At 40.3% G+C, this 25,426-nt stretch overlaps 1 protein-coding gene across 3 annotated transcripts in view; it reads left to right on the forward strand.

Annotated features, from left to right (window-relative positions):
• The window catches only part of LOC136430827 (uroporphyrinogen-III synthase-like), a 49,877-nt gene that overhangs the window by 4,714 nt on the left and 19,737 nt on the right, over positions 1-25,426 (forward strand). Inside the window, exons 5-9 of one of the 3 annotated variants that reach the window (XM_066421813.1) lie at positions 2,318-2,392; positions 2,816-2,899; positions 3,325-3,410; positions 3,663-3,761; positions 14,128-14,355. In XM_066421813.1, the coding sequence (XP_066277910.1) occupies positions 2,318-2,392; positions 2,816-2,899; positions 3,325-3,410; positions 3,663-3,761; positions 14,128-14,217 (434 nt within the window). In that variant the 3' untranslated portion in view covers positions 14,218-14,355. Of the gene's footprint in view, positions 1-2,317; positions 2,393-2,815; positions 2,900-3,324; positions 3,411-3,662; positions 3,762-10,383; positions 10,613-14,127; positions 14,356-25,426 lie in introns of those variants that run through there. The other 2 variants (XM_066421812.1, XM_066421811.1) reach the window with 2 other exon arrangements.

The raw sequence follows: 25,426 nt of genomic DNA on the forward strand, positions 1-25,426 counted from the left end.
GCAGGTGTATATATGAGGTCTATAAATTTTGAAAAGTCTAGAGGATGATGGCTAGTGATGAAGTCATCTGTACATCTTTGCCTTTAGAGCAAATTGAGCACAACCAAACTTTAGAATTATAGCATCTTTGCCAATGGATAGAAATTTGACAAGCTATTGTTACACATAACACAGCAACAGGTGCAACTGATTTGGAATGATTGTCATAATATCCCAGCTTACCATACCTTACCAGGTTGATTGATTCAGCATCTGTGACAGGAGTGTTGCTCAGGGCTTCCTGACACCTGTAATAATCCTGACTTAATGAAGTGTTTCATCCTTGGCTAAAACTCATGACTTCCGATGGAGGTGGCGGAATGTTGATTACAACATATGAGTTATGTCCACGTGCGCTCTGTAAAGCATGAACGCGGTACAAAAGAGCACGCCGTGGAAAAACGTTGACCCTGCTGTGCGGTACGTGTCCCAGTCGTACAGCTTGTGGGTTATGTACATTTAGGCCTCAGTCTGCTACTGACAAGTGCGTTTCCGCTCTTGAATGTCTGCCGCAGCGTATGAAATGCCATCTGCAACGTGCACATGAAACTGAACCCCCGGCGCTGTTGACACCTCCAATCAGCACCTTATTACGGCTGGAGGGGTCAGAATGTTATCAACATTATTGTTGAACACATGTCCTCATGATTCCGTGATGACTGGCAGGACTCCAGGTTCAGAGCAGTGGTATTCCAGGGGCCTTGTCAACCTGTTTGGCTCCTGTCACTGTAAGGTGTTAATGGGCAAATAGCTATTAGTGCTGTTGCTGCTGACAAATGGACCACCAGCAACCAGTCAGAAATATGGATATTTCTTCCACCTCCTGGGAGAACAGTCATCCCCATGGTCACTCTATAGAACTGATTGATTGGCATTTTTCTCCAGCGCTCTCCTGGCACAGATATCAGCATTTGGTAAAAACAAGTGCAGCGAGGTCAGCCGTGTTGTGAAGTTTGTTATCTTTGATTAATCATAACAGCAGTTTAATGAGCTGACAGGGTGATATGCTGGTAACAAAGTGGGCACACGGGAGTCTGGCGGTGGACAAATGCCATTCCCATTACGAGTCTAGTTATTTCGGTTATGAACCATACGCCCTCCACATGTTCCCTGTCAGCACACGGCACTGCTCTGAGGGACGGAACAGGAGCATGTTTCACCCCAACAGGAAAGAACAGGTTTGAAGCCATCAGCTAATAACACAACTAGTAATGAAGTGTCAGGAAAATTTCCTTGCCTCCAGATATGCATCACTACCGGTCCAATATATCCGTCAGTCCAGTTCTCTTCCTCCTTTGATCAGAGTAGATTTACTGTATTTGCTCCACTTACAACACATCATCAATAACAACATAACTTAGATACTCAGGAAGCCAGCGTTACTATTATTATTGGGCCTGTAAATGTGTCATGGTGTTACCCTAGCTTGTTATTCTTAAGCATGTGTGAGTATATATGCTGTTGTTTGAATAAATATGGTAAATCTGTTTCCCTGTGGGTTCATTAGGAGAGAAACTTTGCCATCGGCTCTTTCTGCTGCAAGTGCATTGACTGTATATGCATATTACCACTAGATTAGTACAATATCTATTGATGAGGTCTGACAATTGTATATAACTTGTTTTATGGAATTTTTATCACACACTAAAGTTGAAATAACGTTACTGGTATCTAATGAACTATGTTAGAGGTACACAAGCCTTAATGTTCTTCACTGTGCTAGGTACAAGTTACATGGATGATTATTGCTCTAGTGCGGGAATACATATATGGAAAACTTTATTATGTTAGTATATACATGTATGCTGTGGTTTGAATAAATATGGTAAATCTATGACAGACTTAAGTTATGTAGCAAAAGACCAATCGCTCTCATAAGAAAAAACTTATTTCAAAGCAAAATTGTACTGCTTATTAATAGATATTACCACATCTAGGGATTTAGCCTCTTAAACCTTAGTTTCATTAGTTCAGTGGTTTGATTCTTACCAAGATTAAGTTTTTACCTTAAAACATTGATATTTTTCAGTCAAACTAAAGATGTATTGACGTAAGGAGGGTAGTACTACGTTTTTTAGAGATTTTTATGCCTTTTTCTATTATCAAAGCAACTTCTATGATATCTAGATCTAACATTCTACATCCCCATGGCCTTTTGAATATTACAAAAAAGAAATTAAGAGTTGAGATGCTAGTTATAGTAACTTGAAGAGAAGTAAGACGTTTTGTGGAACTGTTGTGGTTCTGTCACCCAGATTCCCTGTATCTGTCTTCACAGCTAGAAGCCTCGGCCTTACTCCAAGCGGAGAAGAATGCGGGACGGCCACTCAACTGGCCGACCTCATCACTCAAAGTAAGGTTACTGTTCTTCATCAGGACTTAATGTCGGCACTGCAGTCATATATGGGATCTGGTAGGAGATGTGCATGTTATTTGAGGTCAAAGTTCTTAAAACAGGGTTCAGGGAGTTCTGTGTTCACAAGTGATGTAATATTTTGCTTGATTGTGGAAGTGAGGAAATTAAACACAAAGAACAATATCTTGGAAAATGTAAAATTACAGATCTATACCAATCATATTTATCTTATTAGTATTTTCTTATTAATCAGGCACTTTGCTCAAGTCAAATAAAACATACTGAAAGTCCCACAACAACCGATAGCATGAAATATGCTTCAACTTTCAAATACCTTTGAATTAGTCAGTGTTGCATTGTATGTAGTGCTGCCATGTATATTTGATTGACAGTAATGTTGAGTTTGGTTTCTACCTTCAGAGTTTCCGACGAATGGCAAGGCACTGCTTTTTCCCTGTGGGTTCATGAGGAGAGAGACTTTGCCATCGGCACTTTCTGCTGCAAGTATGCATTAACACTGTACTGTGTAGATCATGCATCTTATAATCAATACACTGTCAATTGATGAGGCCAGACAATTTGATATAACTTGTTTTATGGATTCTTTATCACACAACAAAGTTGGAGTTGCATTTCTTGTATCCAATGACTCTGGGATAGTTGATGGCCACAAGTTGTGTTACAGGTACAGGTACATACATGTAATAGCCTTTACAATTCTGGGTACATACATGGATGGTGTGATGATACATTTAGGTAATAGTTTTATTGTGTGACAGCAAAAAAAGTTTGCCAAGGGTAGTTTTCAATCAACATTTTAAGAACGCTTTCTCCTCAAGAATTTCTTTCTCCTCATTCTAGTATGTAAAATTGAAAAACATTTTTGTGCAAGGAAATTTACTCTTGTTCTACATGCATTTTTTCTGCAGACATACCCTTAACAGAGCTGAGAGTCTATCAGACTACTGCACATCCTGACATTGGCAAGAGGCTGGAAGCTTATATAACTGAGCAGGTACCAATAACTTACACAGCTGTTCTTACAAGCATTATTACTGTTTTGGTGGGCCCTAACTTTTTGTCATCTCTTCTTTTGTTTTCCTTAAAGATAGTTAACCGAAATTAATGTGCAGAGATCTTTTGAGCAAATACTGTCTTAAAGTTTATTAAAGATCATCTTGAACCTTGAGTGCCATACAGCAATAAAGCTGAGGTGATTATCTGAAAAGTCTTGATGGTCAAAGAATGTTTTGTTTGTTTCTTGCAGGGAGTCCCAGAGTTCCTTGTGTTTTTCAGCCCATCAGGAGTTAAATTTTCCCAGCCTGCATTGCAAAAACTTGCAGCCAACGACCTCAGTAAGATAAAGGTCAGTGAACTCATTGATGACACTGATGTGATTATCTCATGTAGCAATGTTACATTAGCTTTTTAGATTTACGTTGGAATAAGCATTCAAAATTTCAAATTGGTGCAGTACTTATGATTATAAGTTACATCAAGGAGGTTTTATATAGAAGGAGAGCGGACGAGCTAGCGCCCCACTGGGTCCTTTTGTTTCGCCCCGCTGCGACCCATTGTGTATAGCTGGCGCGGCGCCGTCTTTGAACCGATGCGTGAATCGCGGTTTTCTATGCAAAGGAGCTTCGGCATGACGTCACACGTGCCGAGCTTGAGCCGACCGGCAGCCGAGATGCCTCGGGTTTCCGACGATTTCCTTATTTGGAACACCCGGTAGGGTTCGGCTGACGTCATCATTCGATCGAGGACAAAATGGCGGTCATCTGGATACTTGAATTTTTACCGTGCGACGAACTAGGGCGAGTTTTTGGTCATTTTTGTTGACAAGTCTCTGTTTTTTAGCGTCAAAAATATAGATTCATACCTATATTTCATGTTGCCACAAAAAATTTGTATCGTTTTTCTTTGGTAAGTTTTCGTTTTTTCTGAGTAGCTGAAGGGGTCCTCGTTCCAAATTTGTTGTTTTGGTCAACGGAACCTGGGTAGATTTTCCGGCACCTGGGAGTGACTTTTTGTATGATTTTCGTGCATGGAGGTCCTTTGTTCGTATCCATGGATTCTTCGGTCATGTTTTGGATAGCTATGTGTTTCCTTAGGAGACTTTTAGGCCGATTTATTTCGGCTCCCGATTGGCATGTTTACAGAAGAACTTCAAGAAGGTGTATGCGAGCCTACCCTGGGATGCAGACTGTATATCGGGCCTTTTAGCTGGTTTCTTTAGCCGGTTCCTTCCCCCCAATCCCTTCGGCGACCGAAAGCTCCAAGCCCGCCAATGCCGTAATTAGCGCATCGGGGGAGTCTAGTCCGGTCGGGCTGAGTTCTTGGACCGCCGCCGAAGGAAATCGCTAGCGACCCGGTACTAGTCTGGGCTCCAGGGTAATGCGAGCCAAGTCAAGCTAAGTTTGTAATTTCTCCTCAGTCGGCATATATGCACATAAAAAGATACTGTTCTCTAAGACTTGTGTTTTTCAAGCCATCCGGCGGTTTTGTATACATTCTCACAGACTTCGCAATCAAATGTACCGCGGCTGCCGGCGGCAGCGTTGGTTGCCACATAGTGCTTTGATTCTCGCCGTTAGAGAGATCATCTTCCACGTTGCATTCTTGTAACTCAAATGTTTCAAAGTCCTCCTCAAAAGTAACTGCTGAAAAAAAGATCGAAGTTGCTCTACAGAGTCATTATGCCTCCTTGGTCGCACCCGTGAAAACAAAGCAAAGTCGCCAAGCTGGGCGTGGGGTGTATGCATATCGGGGTAATTCGCACCTTGACGCGACATTGACTTTTCACACCCGTTACACGCATAGTACAATAGAGACTTAGCTCGTCCGCTCTCCTTCTATATAAAACCTCCTTGGTTACATGTAGTATAGGTTTGTCTCAGGAAAAACAGATGACTGTCTGCCATAATATATATACATGTACCACATGTCCACATGCATTGAAAGAAACAAGGTTTGAGTTTGCATGGCTGCTGAGATGTATTGATGTAGAGTCCTTACTTCCAGCTAACAGCACATTTGAGCCCTCCAGACCAGAGTAGCCTTACTGGACTTACCAGACTACTACATGCAGGTCTGGAATCTTAAGTCCCCCCCCCCCCCCCGAAGGGGGCATTGACCTGTATTTTGAGGTGTTGATATTGAAAACCTTTGGATCTTCATGTGTTCTCCAAATTTTACCCAAACAAGTTGCAATGTAAACTATGATTTACTTGATTGATGTCTAAACACATGTAGCTCTGCTATCTTGATGGTTGTCTAGGTTGACTCCCCCACAACTCTGTACTTGCCATCTGGTCCACAGCCAATTCCTGTACACCTGGCTTTGATGGAGGTAGAAAGTTGAGATGGATAGAAGTATAGAAAGACACAGGTATCTTTGGTCATTGGTTGAAACTTATCACACAATATATGTCAATGTGTGCAGACAGGGAATGAAGCATACAGTTGTAGATTTTATGTGACAGAGGCAGATGTACTAAGCTGTATAAAGCTGTATAAACTATGGCCCATGGCCATTGCCCTCTGAATGGTGCTGAGTTCAGGACTACTGGAAGTCTCTTAACTAATCTAGGGCTATCTCCAGGATCCCTGTCCCGGGACGGAAATTTGCTTGTTGGGACAGAAAAAAATGTAATGCCACCTGTCGAAAAAATCTGAACTTCATGACATGGGATTGATGAAAATGTATTTTACTGATTTAGCACAAAAATTAACAACATGGGCTTCCAATGTTTGGGACAGAAAGAAATTCAAAGCTGGAGACAACCCTGAACTGATTGTATGTAATTCTGTGTGCAGAATTTTTGGAACTGATCAGGACTTACTTGAATATGGAGAGTAAGCTGTGACTGAAACAACTAATGCCATAGTCTATAATCTTACAAGCAATTGCTGACGAATATTGTGAACAAATGTCAAAGTATTTAAGGTCCAAAGGTTCAGCGCTTTTATTTTCTAATTAAGTCTATTCAGATTAACTTAGACTGAGGTATGCATATCTGAAAATGTCTTGTTTGTCATTAATCAGCCCATCCTATAGATAAATAGGAGCAAGTGGATCTCATGCCAAGTTGGCTCACTTAATCAGGAGTTTAGCAGCTGATGGTAAAGCTAGGGGAAACGACCTGTGTACTCAGGTTTGCAGGTAAACACAGGCAAACCCAGGCTCCAGTTCCCTCCATACTTTAGAAGTGAGATCATGCACCTGGATTGGAGACAGGTAACGCTCGGACAAACAGAAGAATTACCGAACAAAGACTGGACTAACCTAAAGGATCGAAGGTTAAACTGGAGAGTACTGGTTGAAAAGTTACTTGGACAAGTGTTGAGCTTTTAAGTTTAGGATCCAAGGGGATGAGCCGCACAAGGTGTTGAGTTCCATTATATCTCGCAGTATGAGGTTCTACAAACACGTTGGTCTTTTCAGACATAAAACCAAGTTAAACTTTCTTAGATTAGGAAACAGGCAAGATGGTGGCTGCACAGATAAAAGGTCTTTGTGTCAAACAAAAGTAACAAGTTACTGAGTAATGGGAAAGCTATTACTGGCCTCGATTCCTACCAGGTCTCAATGGCAAACTGACCACATTTCAATCATATGGGAAGACGATAAACAATACTCCATCAATCAGTATTCATTTGTGTCTGTGATGTTTAACATTTGAGGAGGATTGGTGTTTGTCCCTAAGGCCATGAGGTATGATGATGAAGAAAGCATGGAACAACTTCAGTATAAGATCCATCTTTGTTTTGCATCATTATTTTCTGCACAATTTTCAGACACTTTGGATGCTCCTCTCTTCTAGGCAGTTTGAAGGGGATTAAATCAAGTGCCTACAAAATTTATGTTGTACCCCCAAAATAGGTTGTCCAGGAAGCAACTAGTTAGCTCTCTCTAACAGATAGCTTTGGACAGACCATCAAATAAAACTGACAGATCATGTAGACCTGACCAGGAGAATTTGTTTGTTTGGTTGATCTTAATATATATCATGCTAGAATTCCCAGGAACACATCATGCAGTGTGCTTATGATAGCTGGCGGTGACTATACGATGAACAATCTCTTCGACACATAACTGCTCAGTGAAGATCTTTATGAAATGATGTGATAAAGTCAGAACTGTAAGTTAGACATCCCCGTTTTTTTCCCATTCTAAAGCTCTCCCTCATACCTGCCTTTCAAACAAGCTCATCTGTACTCACCTCAACTGTCATTCTTTTTATCTCAAACCAACTACGTGGTCTCATAATAAGACTGGTTAATCTTAGATATTACTCATTGAGTAATGTTTAAGATTTACCAGAGTTTTACAGGATAAGTTGTAGATATTAGTATCACACTCTATCAACTGTTTCGTATCAGAGGTTTAATGTCTTTGGTAACAGTTCTGGAGAGGATGCCTGACAAGTCAGCTGCTGCTGCAGCCTGTTCCACTGCCCGGATACAAATATTTGGAGGAAGTTGGACATGCTTCTACTGATGTAATCCTGTACAAATAAGCCAGACAAGTTGGAAAGTCTTGCTGTGCTATGAGAGGAATCTCTACCTACAAAAACTTGGCAGCCCTCGACAGCTAGATTTGTGAGTACCAATCAGTTGTACCGGGTTGTTTTACCTCAAAATTGAGTAATCCCTACCTGTTGTAAATTCAGTGTCTTCCTTTAATGTCTTAGACCTCTTCTTCCATGGCTGCAGTGACATTGAAAGATTGCAGTGTCCAGACCATGTGGTCGAGTCCTTGACACTATCAATATTGTTGGCGATCACATTCGTCAAGTGTGCATGGTGGTGTATACAGTCTGTAGGAAGCATCATCCCCTCACAGGTGGTCTGGGTGGGCAGAAGTGTGGCAGATGAAGCCTGGATGTATTCATTCCTGAAGCCCCAGTGTAAATTGGTGGTTGGGAGGCGGAATTTCTTGTTTGCATTAGTCCTTTGCAGTGCCAGGCTGGAGAGAATACCCATATGCTGTTAGCTGGACTGAGTGACTTTTTAGATTTTCCATATTTACACTTTATATAGTGTTCTAATCTGTTTATATCAATGATATGAGTCAATGTGTTTGAATGTCAGATGCATCTTTGTTTAAGACAGTTGGAACTAAATAGCATCAATTGAGAAAATTACGATTGGACTTGACTGCGCTCGATTTATGTCTCACTGCATGTATACCAGATCCCACCCATGTTGTGTACACCAGAAGTTACTTTGTTTCATACATTTGTCAATAAAGCCTTTCCCTCTTTTGTGAGTCATGGGATTGTAAGTATGAGAATGTGTTCATCTAATTTGAGAATGACGTTAATGTTCTTTTTTTCAATCATTTCATTATCATGATGGTAATAATTTCACAGACCACACAGAAAAGTGTTTCATATGAACTTAGGGCCAAGATGCAGTGTTGTGTCTTATAAATGCACAGTCATGCAGATCCTGGGATAGATGGATTCCTTCCAAGGAAGAGCCTACCGGGGCTTGAGAGGATCCAAATACTGGATTAGTATGTGTACAGACTGGAGAATGTAGACTTTTGTTCACTAAAAAGGCCCTATGGTTCTTGTTTCTCCCTGTTCTATCTGATACTTCGATCGAATGCAGAAGTATTGTTTTTAGACCTCTATGTACATTTTGTATGATGTAGGATGATAGTGCAAAAGATTTAGATTGAATGTATATATCTTTCCTGTGATTGTATGTTGTAGAAATTGGGTGATTTGAGCTTGACAAGATAAGAAGCAAAGACCTCTGTATCCCTTGTGGCTCTAAGCTGATGGTATCACTGTTGTGTTTCAGTGATAGCCATCCACTGCTACCTCCCCCACCCAACAGTAGACATTGTCAAGATGATAACAGTTTTTCCCTTTGATCTCTGCTGTGCTGATGTCTTGCCTGGAGGACCAGTATCTGGGGCACACAGATCTGCTGAGAGAACCAAGTTAGGTTGCCCCTGGATTTGACTAATCACTGTAATGAAAGATGGTGGGCATGTGGACTTCTTCAGCACTGTCAGTAGCCAAGGTTGTTTGGGACTGGCAATCACAACCGAGAACCAAATGTGTTGAACTTCCTCTTTGACACCACCATGCTGATGCATTTTGTTCCTATTGCCACTACTTGTGCAGTTTCTGCTTATCATCATCTCTGCACAGACTTGTCTTCAATTCTAGGTTTGAAGTCTTTCATTAGAGCGTTGGCTCTCATGAAGATCAGCTCGCCACCAACGCAGCTGAGGTTCAAGTATTTGCCCTCTGATTACTTAACCCTGCTCGGGAGGGTGGCTATTGTGGAGAGTGAGGGCCAAGGATAACAGTGTCTGGCTTATGTTTGTGTCTGGCATATTGCGTAAATGTGTGCGAGAGGGGAAGAACGTTCCAGACACTTCTGTGGTATCAAAGTGATGGCCTCAGCTCATGGACATACAACACGTATGGCAGCATGTGCCCGAATCCTTGATCAAGGGCATGGGAAACTAGAGAACATCCTCAGGAAGTTCTGGGCCTCTGTAATTTTTTCAGGCACTGCCAGGGGTTGTGGTACCTTTAGCATCCTTCAGTTGTTGTGTCTGTTTGTAATATGACTCTGCGACAACTCTGTGTAGTAGGCATGTATAAGTTTTCTGGTGATGATAACTTTGAAGTTTTTGCAACTTGTCCCAGTGTTCCTGATAAGAGAATTTTTAAACAGACTGATTTGTCAGAAACATATCTGTGACATATGATAATGAAAATTCTTGTAAAGGGCAGAAAGATTGCCTTAAGTTCCCACTACAGTTGTTACATATATTAAAATGAGCCATGATAGTATCATGGCTCATTTTCATATATGTAACAACTGTAGTGGGAACTTAAGGTATCATGGCTCATCTTAATATATGTAACAACTGTAGTGGAAACTATCATACTTCTCCTCAATGTTGAAGAATCAAACCTACTGCTGTATAACTTTGCTACATATCCATCCCACAGAGTTTACCTGAGGTCAATGAATGGCAGACTAGCACCACAGTCGGACCCAGTCACACCAGGGCATCCTTTCCCTCTCATGCTGTAACAGTACAAAAACATGGTCTGTTCCTGCTGTTGAAAGCTTGATACCATATTGTTCTACTATTAATGTGCCATGTTTCCATGTAATATTCAAGCTAAGTCGCAAATAAATGTAATGTATGTGTTTTAGGTGTACCATGATGTTGCTGATTAAGGACAGTCTGTCCTTAAGTCAGTTGTAGTGGCCTTATAGTGGTTTACCTGCAGCTTCGAGGCTACGGGAATTTAAGGCTTTATTTGTGAAATGAGGACAGTTTGAATTAGGATGTGTTGTGGCAGGTGTAATGTTTGTTTAGTAGACTCTATTTGTTTGAACTAATGCAAAGCAGGAAATTGAAATCAATATATGCAACAGAGGACTTACAACATGCCCGTGGGAAAGTTATCAGGGCGGTAACAGGTCACACACACACCCAAGTCTTCTCAGGAGATGACTGCCAAGTTTGGTGGTCAATTAGAGAAATGTTATACTAAGGGTGACCGCCCTATGTTCTGAAATCCCTATGTTCCGAAACCATACTAAGTAGTGATTCACCTAAAATATTCAAATAAACAATATCCTGGATGTGCAGTAAATTAAGCAGAGATGATGAACTGATCAGTGTTGACCTCGTTACTATCAGGAACACCCGTTTACAAGAACGTACATGACCATCCACTTCATGACCAAGTTCAGCTCCTGTGATTTCCTATGAATCACTTCCTGCTGTTCCTGATGTACAGTAGGAGATGTTTTCCTTGCGGTGACTCCAAATCTCAAGACAAACAGCTGAATGTTTTTGTTTGGCCTCTGATAAACTACATACTGGGAGGTCTAGTTCTGTCAGCTCATCTCCTCCCAGATCAATTAATCGGGATTTCCCTCCTGATCATCCCTAATAGAGGATCAAAAGAACTTAATTGCACCGGACTTGTTTTCATTAAGCCCCCTTCCTGTGTATTTAGTGTCACCTCATACCCCTATTATACCCTACGATGATAACTGTGGTGAGTAAGTGTCAGTCTCGGCACAACTACTGGATACATCGCCTTCCTGAGACAGTGGGAAAACATGGAACAGTGTCCCAGAGAGGGTATACATGCCAGTAGTTCCACCAGGTGAAGACAAGATATGATGCTGTGCTGCCATCACCTCTCTCATGACCCATATTCTTCAGGAGTGGGTGACAGAAGGGCTTGTGGACTTTGGCTGGGAGGAAAAGCCATGCTTCTAAGTTGTAGATTATACAGAACCATTGGGAATTATTGCAGGCCTAGGGATGTTGTAATTTGGTAGTTCAGAACATAATTTAAGAAACTGTTTTACTAGTAGTAAAAAGTAAAAAGTATACCATGTAGTTTATTGTTGAAAATTAAACTTTGCTCTCCTAACATCCGTGAGACCTTCACAACCTGATGATGATGATGATATGATTCCTCATGATCTCTTCTTAAGGTCAGGTCTTAGATTGAAGAAAGGAATGTTAGACACAATTTCACCTCTTGGCTCTTGGTGTGTGTTTTTTCCAAATATGTTATCGCTGCATTTGATACCTAACTAATAAGTCATCTTCAACTTCAATCATATTAAATGTCTCAACGTTCAGCCAGGCCTGGTTGTTTTGTCTTGATTCCTGGTGCAGAGATTTACAGAAATGCCCCCATGTAGGTTTAGAGGCGACATATTTACTGTAACCTGATGGTTCAGCAAAGACAAGGAAGTTACTCAAACGCTTTTAGTCCAGCTGAACGTGAGAAGGAGAGGGCAGGAGGACCAATTAAAGGAGCATGGTTTATCCCTACCCCACAGAGCAGGGCAGCAGCCAGAGAGAAATGTTTTGCAACATCCTCCGCACTTGTGTGGTCTTCATATTTTGGTTCCCACTGATTTCCGCCTGACCCTCCCGCACAGTAATGGGTCTTTAACAGCAGGCCAGCTGGCGCAGGGGACGAGGAGGAGCCTCTTTTCTGAGTGAACAGAAAGAACGACATAGAGACACAGTTGGAGACGTGCAAATCAAAAACGAGACTTATGATGAATGACTTTCATCAATTCCTTCCTCTCCGTCTTTTGTCGTTCATGCATTCATTTAAACATTGCTGTCCTATACTGCATGATAATGGCATTTCAAGCATGCTGCAGTTTTTCAATGATCGCCCAGACAACTTGGATAATGAGTGGATGTTATATCATAAGTCCAACTTTTAGAGTTACAGGTTCATATCTCATCCACAGTCACATCCCCTCCTTAATTGCAACTTATTTTTGCAAGACATCAGTTTCCGAAAACTCAGCATCATGAAAGGTCATCATTCACACCACAGTGGTGCCCTCTCAGCACTGCATGCACCTAATCAACAACCATCAAGTGTGCTTTGTTATTTTGACCTTGGAGAGAAGTGACCTTCCACACTCCACTCTGATTTATCGGTTCATATGTTAGGAAATACACATTGGGAAAGGTTGCTTTGAGGTAGACCCATTTAAAGGTTACAGGTGGTGTGTACAAGTAGGTGATAAGTTATATGATATGATTGCCATCATTCTTTTGTTTTTTCATTTTATGTGTGATTCTGTAGACTGACATTGCTGCTACCATCAGTGCAAACTGGAATTTGTTGACAGTTAGCATTATGTAAGCTACCTAACCTGCAAGGACTGGACTACATTATACAATGTCACTTACAAGATACATCAGGCAAAGATGACCTATGTATTATCCCAATCATGCACTTTTCTTACCTTCGGCAAGAATGTTTTGTTTCTGGTAGCGTTTGTATTTAATGAAGACCTAATTTGCATAATTGATGAGAAAAGACTATAATTCCATAGTGGTCAATGACAGGAATTTCGTACTTGTGGCATTTAGAAGTTAGGTAAAAGTGAACATTGTTGAATATAGATTATGTGAAATGAGGACCTCATTTTGCATAATTCATGAGAAACACTCATAATACAAGTCCTAAAGGTTAAAATCATATGGAGAAGGTATGAGGTCGCGGAACTCTAGTTTGTCATTCAATGTTTTTAGCATCTCTCTTACCCTCAGGCATTCCTAGCTGGAATCATTTGTTGAGAAGATAGAAAGCTGACACATCTTGCCCCGGGTACATTTCAAATGGCTCGTCACAGTGTCATCTACATTTTGTATGTAGTTTCCCCTGACAGAAGCATGAACATTCAATTTGATATTATTTCAAGATTACCTCACCCTTGGCTTTTTCCATTTCATTTTGTCTTGTGCTGAAAAGAAAAGCAATCATAGATACATTATCATATGGTCTAATATGTCCTCAAGAAACAGTTGGCTAACCACGAGTAATTCAACACTAATCCCTCTGTGTGCCAATATGGAGGTCTGGACTACAACAGACAGGATTTTAAAGTCAACCAGTCTGCAAAACAACAGCATTCAATTTAGAAAATCAACTTTCAACAAAGCGTAAACAGAATTGAATATGCCTGGTTTGAGACTTGTTTTAATTGACTTACACATGTGTGTATATACGCATTGCACAAAGAGACCTGTTCTTATGTAAGCTATCTTGATTAGCTGTATAAACTGTTGGCATAATTGTTTTTCTTTATTGATAATGATAGTTTTTGTAATGATAACTCAATTACTGGCCTGTAGGTACAGAGATTGTTTATTTGATCAGCACGAAAATTGTTTGTTTTCCAAGGGGACCTGCATGATGCAAGCGAGAGTAAACCAGTGGTCAGTTGAGGTCAGAGGGGAAAACATCCGGAGGATTAGGTCATTAGTGGCCTGAGAACTGTCACCTGGATCGTACAGGTGGTCAGTCAACATCAAACAAACCAGATCCTGCAGCTGCTTTTTGATGGCATTCCAATTATAAGTCTGACCAAGGAGGTTCTGTTTCAGAACCAGTGTGTCACTTGGAACATTTTGTGTTGGCCACTTGAAGTTTCGTTTGTGAAACAATCATTGAATGTAACAGCTAGATTCATCATGTGTCAAGTGTAGTCTTTTATTAATGGCATTGTAAAGGGGTTTCGGATTTTGTTTACATTCAGTTCTGGATCTTCTGTATATGGTACATTGTTTAGTTTTAGTGAGTACCACAGACTTGCCAGGTTAGGAATTGATTATTTGGCAAGGGCCACATATATCTGCATCTGTGTATGTGTGTGCATGCATGTATGTGTGCTTTACTTATCAAACGACAAACTAACAGTATGGTATAGACCTAAAGACTTATTGTACTAAGTAGTTATTCACTATAGGGTCAGCTAATTTGATTTGTTTACAACAAATCATACTGGATCATGGGGGAAGGGGACGTGACATATAAAGCTTGCTTAGATCCTGACTAAAATTAGCAGCATACAATGGTCTACGTCAGCTAAGAACAAACATGTTTATCCAAGAGTCTTACAGAATGGGTGAAACTTGCAGGTAGGGAAGATGGCAAAGCTTGAGTCAACCTTGTTTATCTCTTCAGGAAGGGAGATGTCATTTGAGGGGTTATCTTGGAGGAAGTGTTTCTACGGCTAATCCTCACGTCTTTCTTTAAGTGCATCATGCCAGACGCTTCCTCTAGACAGGTGGTACAGGTGCAGTCAGGTGTGGTGAAACTAAGTAAAACACTTAGTACCTAGCCTAGGTGTAGCCTGGACATCGACCGGCCTTGTTGGGTTTGGTCCACCCCCAACGTCACTACCACGATGGATCAAAGGCTTACACAAGGCTGGACTCCAGGCTAGCCTAGGTGAGCTTCCAGCAGAAGATCACACTTGTATCTGCCTGTTACATATAATAGCAGGAAAGAATCAAGGCATAGAAACAACTCTAGGGTTTTGCATAATATTTTCATGTTCTGTTATTGGAACAAAAACGCCACTTGGATTTTTTGGTCATATGGATTCCAGGTTAGCGCCTCCTTGATGCAAGTGAGCCCTGATCTGGACAGGAAAGAGATCAGTTAAGTCATGGAAAGACTTGAAAGACTTGGTCACGAAAGTGTATTGTGTTGAGTCATTTTCTGTCAATTTTGACCCCACCCTGTGAAGGTATGAGTCCTCCAGAGAATCCAGTCACGAGTGAAATCATCTTGATGTTAATTATGCATGAGATGGGAGAAGCAATAACTGTGTGGTCCCAAATCTTTAGCGCCTTTTGTCCATGTACCAACTCACTTTTGTTTTCATTTTCTTTCATCTAAAAGTCTGCTGACTCAACAGTAATTTTGTCAGCCAGAATAATTTCACACTATGACTTGGAGGATGATACCTACTGACCTGTTTGTCAGGAGACTGTTTCATCTATATGACAAAGAGACATACTTTTCTTGACATGACTTGAAACTGTTATTACCCAATGTAGAAAGAAGCTGTTTTGCATCAAAGGTAAATGCCTGAATTCCATAGCCTTCAAAACAATGTCATTGAGAGAAACTGCACTTAAGTGTGCTTTTTGTCAGATGTATTAAAATTTTATCCACAGCACTATGATTACAGTTATTTCAAATTTGAAATTTTGAATAATTGAAACTTGCAAGAAAGTAGAACAAAATATTGAAAGGCTCTTTGTTACCCATATTAATTTTTCATTTGTACAATGTACTTGAACTTGACATTGCTAGAGGAGTTTTAGGTTCAGGTGATGTTCCTAAATTATGGAAGCCTTAAGACCATTTTAAAGCAGCTGCCACTTTCTTTACTTAATTACACTGTCCGGACACACCCAGGAAAACCTCTGCCTTATAATTTGTATAACCATCCCAGCAAATGTCCATTGTTGGCCTGAATCATCCAGACTTTCTGGCCACATAAGGCATTACTGAAGCATCTCCCAAATAGCGTAAACATCCTCATTTTGTCCAGATGCCTTTTTGTGTCATTGTCTTGCTTTTCAAAGACTAGTTTTACAGGGATAAAAGAGGAGGCGGCAGATTTGAAAAAAATTACTGGAATTACAAGACACTTATTGAATGATACATTGTCAACCTGTCATTCACCTGTCTGGAGAAATTACTGGTGACTAACTCTACATTTCCATTCTAAAATGTTTCTTCCATTTTCCTATGGTGTTGTTTCTTCTCAAAACTGTAGATATTATACGCTGACAGCTGGATGGTATGGATGTTGCCTGGATGCCACGTATGAAGAGAATATTATGTGATTAGTACTAGAGCCCAATTCCTGTTGTTGTGACTCTTTCAGATTTATGCACTTGCAGATGTCTGTTACATACAAGTCAGGGTTGAGGAAGAGGTATACAAACATTTCAGGGGCCAGTGGATCTCATCCTCGAAGACATTCCTATGTAACATGTGGAATAGTTCAAAAGAAGATCAAAATTTGGAAATCCGTTTTAAAAATACTGAGAATGGTGACAGACAGGTAAAAAGTAAGATGAGCAAAAGGAGCTGATGATGGAGTTCCTGATCATGAAGACCATGCCAGGTCGATGATGTTGTCTGTAACGTCAATGATATTTAAACTTCAATATCAACACTAACATGGATGATCTGCCCCCCACTCTTGGCTCCCAGCACGCATTGGTACTGGTGCGTGGAGCCACTGTCAGGGGTCAGGGAGAGGAGCACATCCACAGTCTGAGCTGGTTTGGTGTGGGGCTCTCTGTCAGCAGGGTTTCCAGTGATCCCTCACCTGTAAGAGATAGCCCTGTGGCCTGCCCCCTTTCATGCCACCCCAGGGGGAGTATTGCTTATCCTCAATTAGGCCTAATTACCCTGTAAACTGAGTGGAAGATTTACTCAAGTAAAGTGAGATGTCCACTGCCAGATTCACCCCCCTGCCCTAGTAGGAAATGTAGTACAGTATACATGTACATGTACACATCTGAGAAGGTAAGACATGAGATGGTGACTAGGCTACTGATCAGACTGGAGAATGTCTTTGATACTCTCTATACTACAAATGTACATTTTCTTGGATGGCATCATTCTCTATCTTGTTTTGGAAGACTTAGTATGTTGTGGGGATCCATTACAGAGATTGGTAGATACTAGATGTAGACTCAGTTTGAAGACATTGATACCTTAAGTTCTACTATACCAGGTAACAGTTCACCTGTTCTCAGTGTGCCGCCAGGCCACAGTCTATTCAGCCAGTCAGTTTATTCCCTCTTCTTCTACTTTTCTGACGACTTTCTTATTTTCATATTTTCCTTTTACTCTTTTGGTATGATTTCTCCATTTACACAGTATATGACTCTCAGGTAACTGCTTTTCAATGGTAATCATGACAATATACCATTCATGATCAGATGTACAAAATGTATTCAATGCCTTCATTTCTCATTCTTCAGATTGCCTGAGGTTATTGTGGATTAGTGTTTAAACCCCAAAAAGAGTGGCCAGTGAAGTGACCACAGCAAGGTCATGGCAGGGTCAAGTCATGTCCTGTTTAAGGAAGGATGTGGGATAAAACTCCAAACAATTCATGATAAGCTGTAGTTTCCTAAACCTGTCAGATAAAAGTCCGCACACTTCACCCTGATGCTTATCAGTACAGATTGATCTGTGTTTGCTTTATGATTTCCAAATGATTTCCCCCAAACCTGTAATTCTCATGATTATCATAATGTCCCCCCTGTTTAAGCAAAATTACACAGTGTAAGAGACATTTCCTGTGGCTAAAGTAGAAGTATGGGAATCAAGAGACCCACATGTAGCCTTGGGATACTGGGTAACTGGAGATCAGTGTGTTCTGATTAGTACCAAATGACAGTTTGACCCTGCCATTTACGAAAGGGGCAAAACTGTTTGATTACAACACCTGTTGACTGTCAGCAATATTCTGGACAGGTAAAGTTACACTTTCTGTCATCTCCTATAGGTAGTGTCCTGTAATGTCCATGGGAAAGTTTCCCCATTTGCTTAGCCTACCTGGTGACAGGAGTCGGGACGAAGTTTTTCAACAAAGGGCAGGAAGGACCACAACACAACAATGAACAAGATGAATGCGCTGACACCTTTATGTCACGGCCAGAAATGGCAGGTCACACGAAAGCGAACAATTTAAAGGGCCGACGCTTGCTTTGAGACTGGAAAACAAAAGATCAGCGGATCTATTGTCTTGAAATATAGCCAGAAAATTGGTGTGACATTTGCAAAGGAGACAGTACGTGCAAATGTCAGTGACAATGACACAAAGGAAGACGTCTCCCCGCCGCCATAGCCTCCGTGTTTGAGCATTGCCTCTGACCATAAGTAAAATGGCAAGGACGTATCATTTTGGTAGAGTTGTCGAGGGATTATTGTTGTTAACTTAAAGGCCAGCATTCGTACGACAGAGCAAAAGACAGGCCCATGCCATGCTCTGTATTGATTATCTAATCACATGTACAAATATTTTGAACAATTTTGTTCTATTTCTCACTATTTGGTCCTTTAGTTCTAGTATAGAAGACATTTAGGAACAAATTCAAACCAGTTTGTTGTCATGTTCCATATATATGTAGTTAACATTAGATATTGAAAATGTGTACGTTCAAACACGAAGCTTCACTTTTAGATGTTTTTATTTATGCCTGTTTTTATTTGTACCTGTCAGGTACGGCACTTATAAGATCTATCTAAATTTTGGTAAGACACACATGTTCAGTAGTTATTCTAGAATAACAAAGACAACTTATTGCTTCTATTCCAAACTTTGAACTACAGTTTATTACCTTGATTCGGCCTAAAGCATACCCATCTGTGTAAACCTCACCAGTTCCAGGCCCACTACTGAAATCACAAATGTCCCAGAAAATGTCTCCATGTTTTAAAAGCCTGATGTAGACCCAGTGTTGCTACAACCTCTCCCTTGACCTTGATGTTTGAGGATCAAATGATGCGAGCCAACTTCAGAAGTACTGCCCAAGTGTCAAGTGTAATGAGTTGTCCATTTACTGTTTTAGGGAAGAGACCTGGAATGGTTTCAAGATGGGTGGCTGCAGTTGATGGGGGGAAGACTCTGGGATGTTTGTTTCTGTTGGATGTTACATTTATGTGTTCCAGATAGGGAGTCTGGAACTTTCCTCTTCCACTTTATAGTGTGTTCTGGGAGACTTCAGAGTAGACCATTTAATAGCACCATACAGTTGGCTTAGTTGTTGGGTGCTGTCTGACCAACGTTTAATTCAAACCTTTCAGCATTGATGACCAGCCAAACCTAACCGTTGTCTCTTAGAACATATATACAGTATATCTGTTGTGATGGCATCAACAGTGAATTTCTTGCCCGTTACAATAAACACATTAATGACTCAACTTTGCTACTTATTTGTTGTAACTAGCTCGCAGTCAAAAATGTACAGTGTCATTCTTTTTTTAATGTTTTAATATTGTCCAATAACTTCTTTGAACTTTGATAACATTGTTTGTTTGTTTGTTTATTTTATTCATCCAGGAATACAGTATCGCCTGGCGGCGTTTTTCAACGAATCCTGGGGGGTTCAACCCCTTACATAATAATACATAGCAACAATAAAAGTTCAAATAATAACAAATAATACAGGAATTAACTTAAAAATATAACTAATTCAACAAACAGAAATCCTGAGTTAGATAATAACTGAAATAACGATAACGTAATAGATTAGAAATATTTAGCCAAAACATAATGATGAAGAATCAAAACAATGACCCAAACTCAAATATAAATAAACAAGAAGTGAATTTGCATATCAATGGTAAATCATAAGAAAACTCATGTCAAAAATTATGGGTCACTACAAACGTCAAACATAACAGAGAAAAGAAAAGTCGACTAGAAAGGAGTGTGTATACATATGTCAATGTTTAGCAGGGAGGCAGTGGACATCATATAGCTGTTTGAAAAGTGGAAGTGATCTGGCTGATTTAAGATGTTGTGGTAGTGTGTTCCAAAGTGCAGCCCCCGAGGACGAGAAGGCTCGTCTTCTGTATTTCAGATGTGTCATTGGCAGCTGAAGGCCGCCTTGTGCTCTTAGACGGGTGTTATGGGTGTGTACATGGGATAATTGGGTGAACATTGCAGTGATGTAGGAAGGAGTCAGACCGTTAAGGGCCTTGTAGACAAGTGTAGCTTTACTTTTCTTATGAATTTCAGCTACTGGGAGCCATCCTAGTGTGTTGAGAAGGGTTGATGTGGGAGTGTACCGGTCACAGCCAAGAATTACCCGACCTGCTCTTTTCTGCAGCTTTTCAAGCTTATCAAGGTATCCCTTCCCTCCCTGGTCCCAAACCGTGCTACAATAGTTTATGTGGGGTATGAATAACGTTGTATACATTAACCGAAGAGCCTGACTGCTGACATATGGCTTAACGTACTTGATGATGCCAATTACCTGAGCGAGTTTCTTGAAAATGTGTTCGAAGTGATAGCTCCACTTAAGTACGTTGTCAATGGTAACCCCCAGGTATTTGAAAGCATTTACTTGTTCCAGTCTGGCCCCGTCTAGTGTAATATTAAGCTTTATAGTTGATTCAGTGCATTTCTACAAGAAGGGCTGTCTGGTGCCTAAGTCTTCTTCTTTTTCTTTTAGCCTCCTTTAATTTATTGTTGGAAAATTGTGTATAGAAGCCATCATAAAGATAAAAAAATTGATTCAATTTTGCAGCTAATTATTAGATGACACTGACACATGTTTAGGAGACACAAAACAATAACAGGAGAAAACTTACTCAAATGTTCTTAACTTTATGCAATATTGAGTAACAGGAGGCAATAGGAAAAATCTTAAAAGCGGCTTTGAAAAGTTGATGACTTAGCATAAAGAAATTAATATAGAAACACAGTGGAACTAGTTATATGTAAGGCCCAACATACAGTTCCTCTGTAAACCATGTGTGTTCACCGAAACTAAAAATCTCCAGAGTCCAGCCCATCCTTCACCTGAAAATCCCCCCCCCATCACAATTTGAACGGCCGGCTCGGGAACATTAGTCCATCTCTTGAAACCGTGCAATGATCAAAAGAATATTGGTCGTATTGCTGACTCATCAGCTGGACAATTTTCCTGCTGTGTGACAGAGGCATAAAATTGAGACATAAAACGTCACTTGTATAAAACAAATTTGCTCCTCACAAATTTCAGTCTGGGACAATCATTAGCATGCCATCCTCCATCCCTTCCACTGTAATATTAAAAGTTGACTGACTCCTTTCAAATTTTGAAGAAGAAAAATTAGCTGAAAAGTGATAACATTATCAATCAGCCTGACTAACTAACTAAGTATCTAATCAGATAACAAATCTTCAAAGACAATAATGTAATTAAATTATTTCAAAGGTTCATGTGGATTAAGGTAGCTTAAACTTAAAGATATCACACAGATAATATAATTTGCCAATCACTATGATTTTTCAGTGCAGTGGAGGGACCGTACCAGCATGTCAGCACAGTTTAGTCATTATGTGCTTACAGATTTTACAGTTGAAAGGTTTGCCCATCCTTTGAACCAACCCGACAGTCAGAAGAGTTTGAGTCATGCTTTCATATGGTAGATTTGTGGCGTTAAATGTTGCTTGGTTAAGATCGATGATTTGCCCATACAAAGGTCAATCTTAGCCCATGCAGGTACGGTTTGCCTCTAGGCTTATGTTTTTGTTGTAAGCCTTTACACCTCATTATAACATTACAAGTGTTGGTGGAGCTGCCAAAGTTAATGAACTGATTAATGCAATTACAGATAAACCAGTGATCTAAACTATTTTTTCCCACCAACATTTGGGGCATTTTGACTTTAAGACTTATTTTCTTTTAATGACTTTGCCCCTCGTGTTGCCCCAATTTTGCTGAGTTTTTATCTCAGAAAGTTTGCGAAGATCAACAGGCAAAAAATATCTACCATAATTGCTTTTATTACTTTTAATGGGATTTAGTTTACAACTTGACATTTAAGCATAGGATCAGAAAGCACTCAAGAGACAGCAACTTCTAGGTGCAGTTAATTGCCATACATGAACATGTGCAGTCATGTTGAAAGTACAGCCTGTTTTAGATAGTGCCCATAAAAGTCATAATCTTAAAAATTGTGAATTGCGCACTTTGTTACGTCGCCACATCGGGTTAAAATTCTGTCAAGCCATCAGCCTGGGTTTGCGCCCGGGTCTGGGCAGGACTGGAGAAGAGTCGCATTGTCCTATCGGATGGGGAGGTAAATCCAGTGACCCTGTGTATGAGGGAGCTCATGGCATCAAACCTCTGCACCCAATATACTTATCGAGAAGAGTAAGGGTTACCCAGTGTGCTTGGCTAAAAATGCGAGCAGTAGCAAAGCCACATTGCACTACATGTACTTTCTAATGAAGAAGCATCATGCTCCGTCCTCAGTCACCCACTCTACCTTATATTACCCTTGGCTTATGATAGATTAATTGTACAAATTGAGACATTGTCCTTTTAACTTTTGGTACAGACAGTGTATTATAATTAGAACGCAAAGATGTTATCTCCTGAAAATATAGTCTCTGTGTTGTCTGAACAGATTTGTGTGCAAATAGTGATATTGAAACAAATCAAAGGAGCGAGTAGAAACGAGTGATCCCAACCGAGATTCGAACCCACACCGAAACCGGCAGCCCAGATCACAGGCACGCACGCCTTAACCACTAGGCTAAAAGGTCGCGACCCGTTAGACTGGTCAGTTGGAGGCACTTGAACCCCCACTGTTACAATATTACCAAAACTTGAAGGTTGCCTTATCCTGTTCTTAGTAACATACAATTATCCCCGCCATCCAGTGTGAAGATAGACTGTAATGACCCCTCGTCATTGTTTGTACAAAAGTGATTTCTTACCTTGACACTTGTACCTGACATGTTGGTTCTGGGGAGGGGGGTGGTATTATGCTCGTTGCCTGGGCCGGCAACCAGTGGTGTGGATCTAACATGTTGTGTTTTGTTGTAAGCATGTTAGCAACAACGTATGATTCCTTTGTCAGACCAAGTTGTTGAACAGAACCTTCTATGAAGAGGGAAGCAGTTTGTAAAGTGGAAATCATTGCCACCAAGTACTGTAGTGGCATCCTCATTAGATAGCTTAGACAATGATTGCAGCTAGATGTGCAAAGGTGTGACAGGTCATTTCAATGTCATATAACCAGCTGCTGCTGTGCTGTGTGCCTTCAAAGCTGGTGTGATACGCTGACGGGCAGTCAAATTTTGGATGTAATTAGTAGTAAGAGCTCGAAGGCTGTCATTTTGAAATGTTGTAAACACGTGAGCCTGTTCCTGTGCTTGGCATACACATGCACACACACACAAACTCGCATACACACTCACACAAACACACTCACACAAACACACGTGCATAAGCATACTGATCAAATGTAGTACCTGTTGCCAGATTGAGAAATCAGAAGAAACGAAGGCATTGACTACATTTTGTACATCTGAATGAAAGATTGTCATGATTACCATTTAGCACATTAATCACTTAATAATCCAACAGACATTTATGGCTCATTTATTATCATTGATTGATTGATGATTGATTGATATCATTATCTAATTGCCAATTGATCACATCCAGCTAACATCAGTGTAATTGATTGATTGTCATTCAAATGGTGATCTTTTCTTATAAGTGAATGTATGTTTGACTCCACAAGAATGCCTTCCAATCAGAGCTGTGTCACAATGTTACATGTTCCTCGGATAGCAACATAATTGGAAACTATAAACTAGTCCCAGAAGGAAATGCCACAATAACACAAAATACTTATAACCCACTGATCGTGTAGCTCAGAAATTAGCAATGATAGTTTTGGAGTGTTTTGTTGTACATAAAATGCAGTGTTGCCATTGAAAAACAATGACTTGTTTGCTAGATTCTTTTGGTAATGATCTTCTTTTGCTGTAATTCTGAATCATTTATTTTGAATTCTCTTCTGGACCTACTCTGCCATGATGACGCATGTCCACTTTTCCACCTGTAAGAACTGTTCTCTAGGTTTACATGGTGGCCTAGCCTTGACAGACAGATGCCTAAGCCACTGAATCACCTGTTTGCTTGTTTTGGATCACAATTATTTTGAAGCACTCCAATCCTTTGACCCTACCCCCTGCCCCCCCCCCACCTCCGAAAAAATCTACAGTTACATATTACACCCATAATCCCACCATAAGTCCTTTTAAAAATTTACTGCTATAAATCAAACTACAGCCTTTAATTTGTACAGCCAGATCATCTAGTATAGGGATGTGCTACACTTTTTATTACAGTGTACTTTCTCTCACCTGCTGAGGTATACAGATTTCACCTCAAATGAAAGATGCAGTAACATTCACCTTCAATCTTCTAATATTCTGTGATATTTCCTTTACTGTATCAATGGTTATGTAGAGAACATCGTTAAGTCATATTGTATCATCACTTCTATTCAATTTTTCATTAAATTTTGTTTTTCTATGAATAGTTGGAAAGATGGGAGTTAGAACTACCAAGAAGGTTACCGGTTATCTGCCTATAACCTCCTTGGCATAACCCACCCCCCCTCCACCCTCATTGATGAGTCATGCAACACTGAGTTATGTGAGTGACAGGTGCAAAGTAGGTTCCTCCAGGGAAAGGGTTGGGAGGGGTACATGATAATGCGGTCATGGCATGGTTACTAAATTGTGGGTGATGACTGACGGCCCACAGTAGCATCCTGGAAGGGAGGGACCTTTCCTACTGCTCGGTTTCTCAACTTACACAGAATCATTTTCTGACGAAACAGTAGAGACAAGTAGCAGAATGATAATCTTTGCACTTACTCTTCTTCTTTCTATAATGCCATGCATAACCATTGAAGTTACATTGTAACATTCAGGCTCTCCATCTTTTCTGTGTGTGATGTTCTCTGTTAGTTTTGTGATTCTTGATTTTGAACTAATTTACATTCTTAGCAATTGAAGATACTGTACATGTCTTTATAGTATATATCTTAGTGATCAACTACCTTTTTTTCACATTCTATTCTGTACAACATTCTACTATTGCTAACTACATGGTTGTACATTTGATGAAGCAAGATTCCC

The sequence above is a fragment of the Branchiostoma lanceolatum genome, chromosome 3 (genome assembly GCF_035083965.1).
Source record: "Branchiostoma lanceolatum isolate klBraLanc5 chromosome 3, klBraLanc5.hap2, whole genome shotgun sequence".
Taxonomy (NCBI): Eukaryota; Metazoa; Chordata; class Leptocardii; order Amphioxiformes; family Branchiostomatidae; genus Branchiostoma; species Branchiostoma lanceolatum.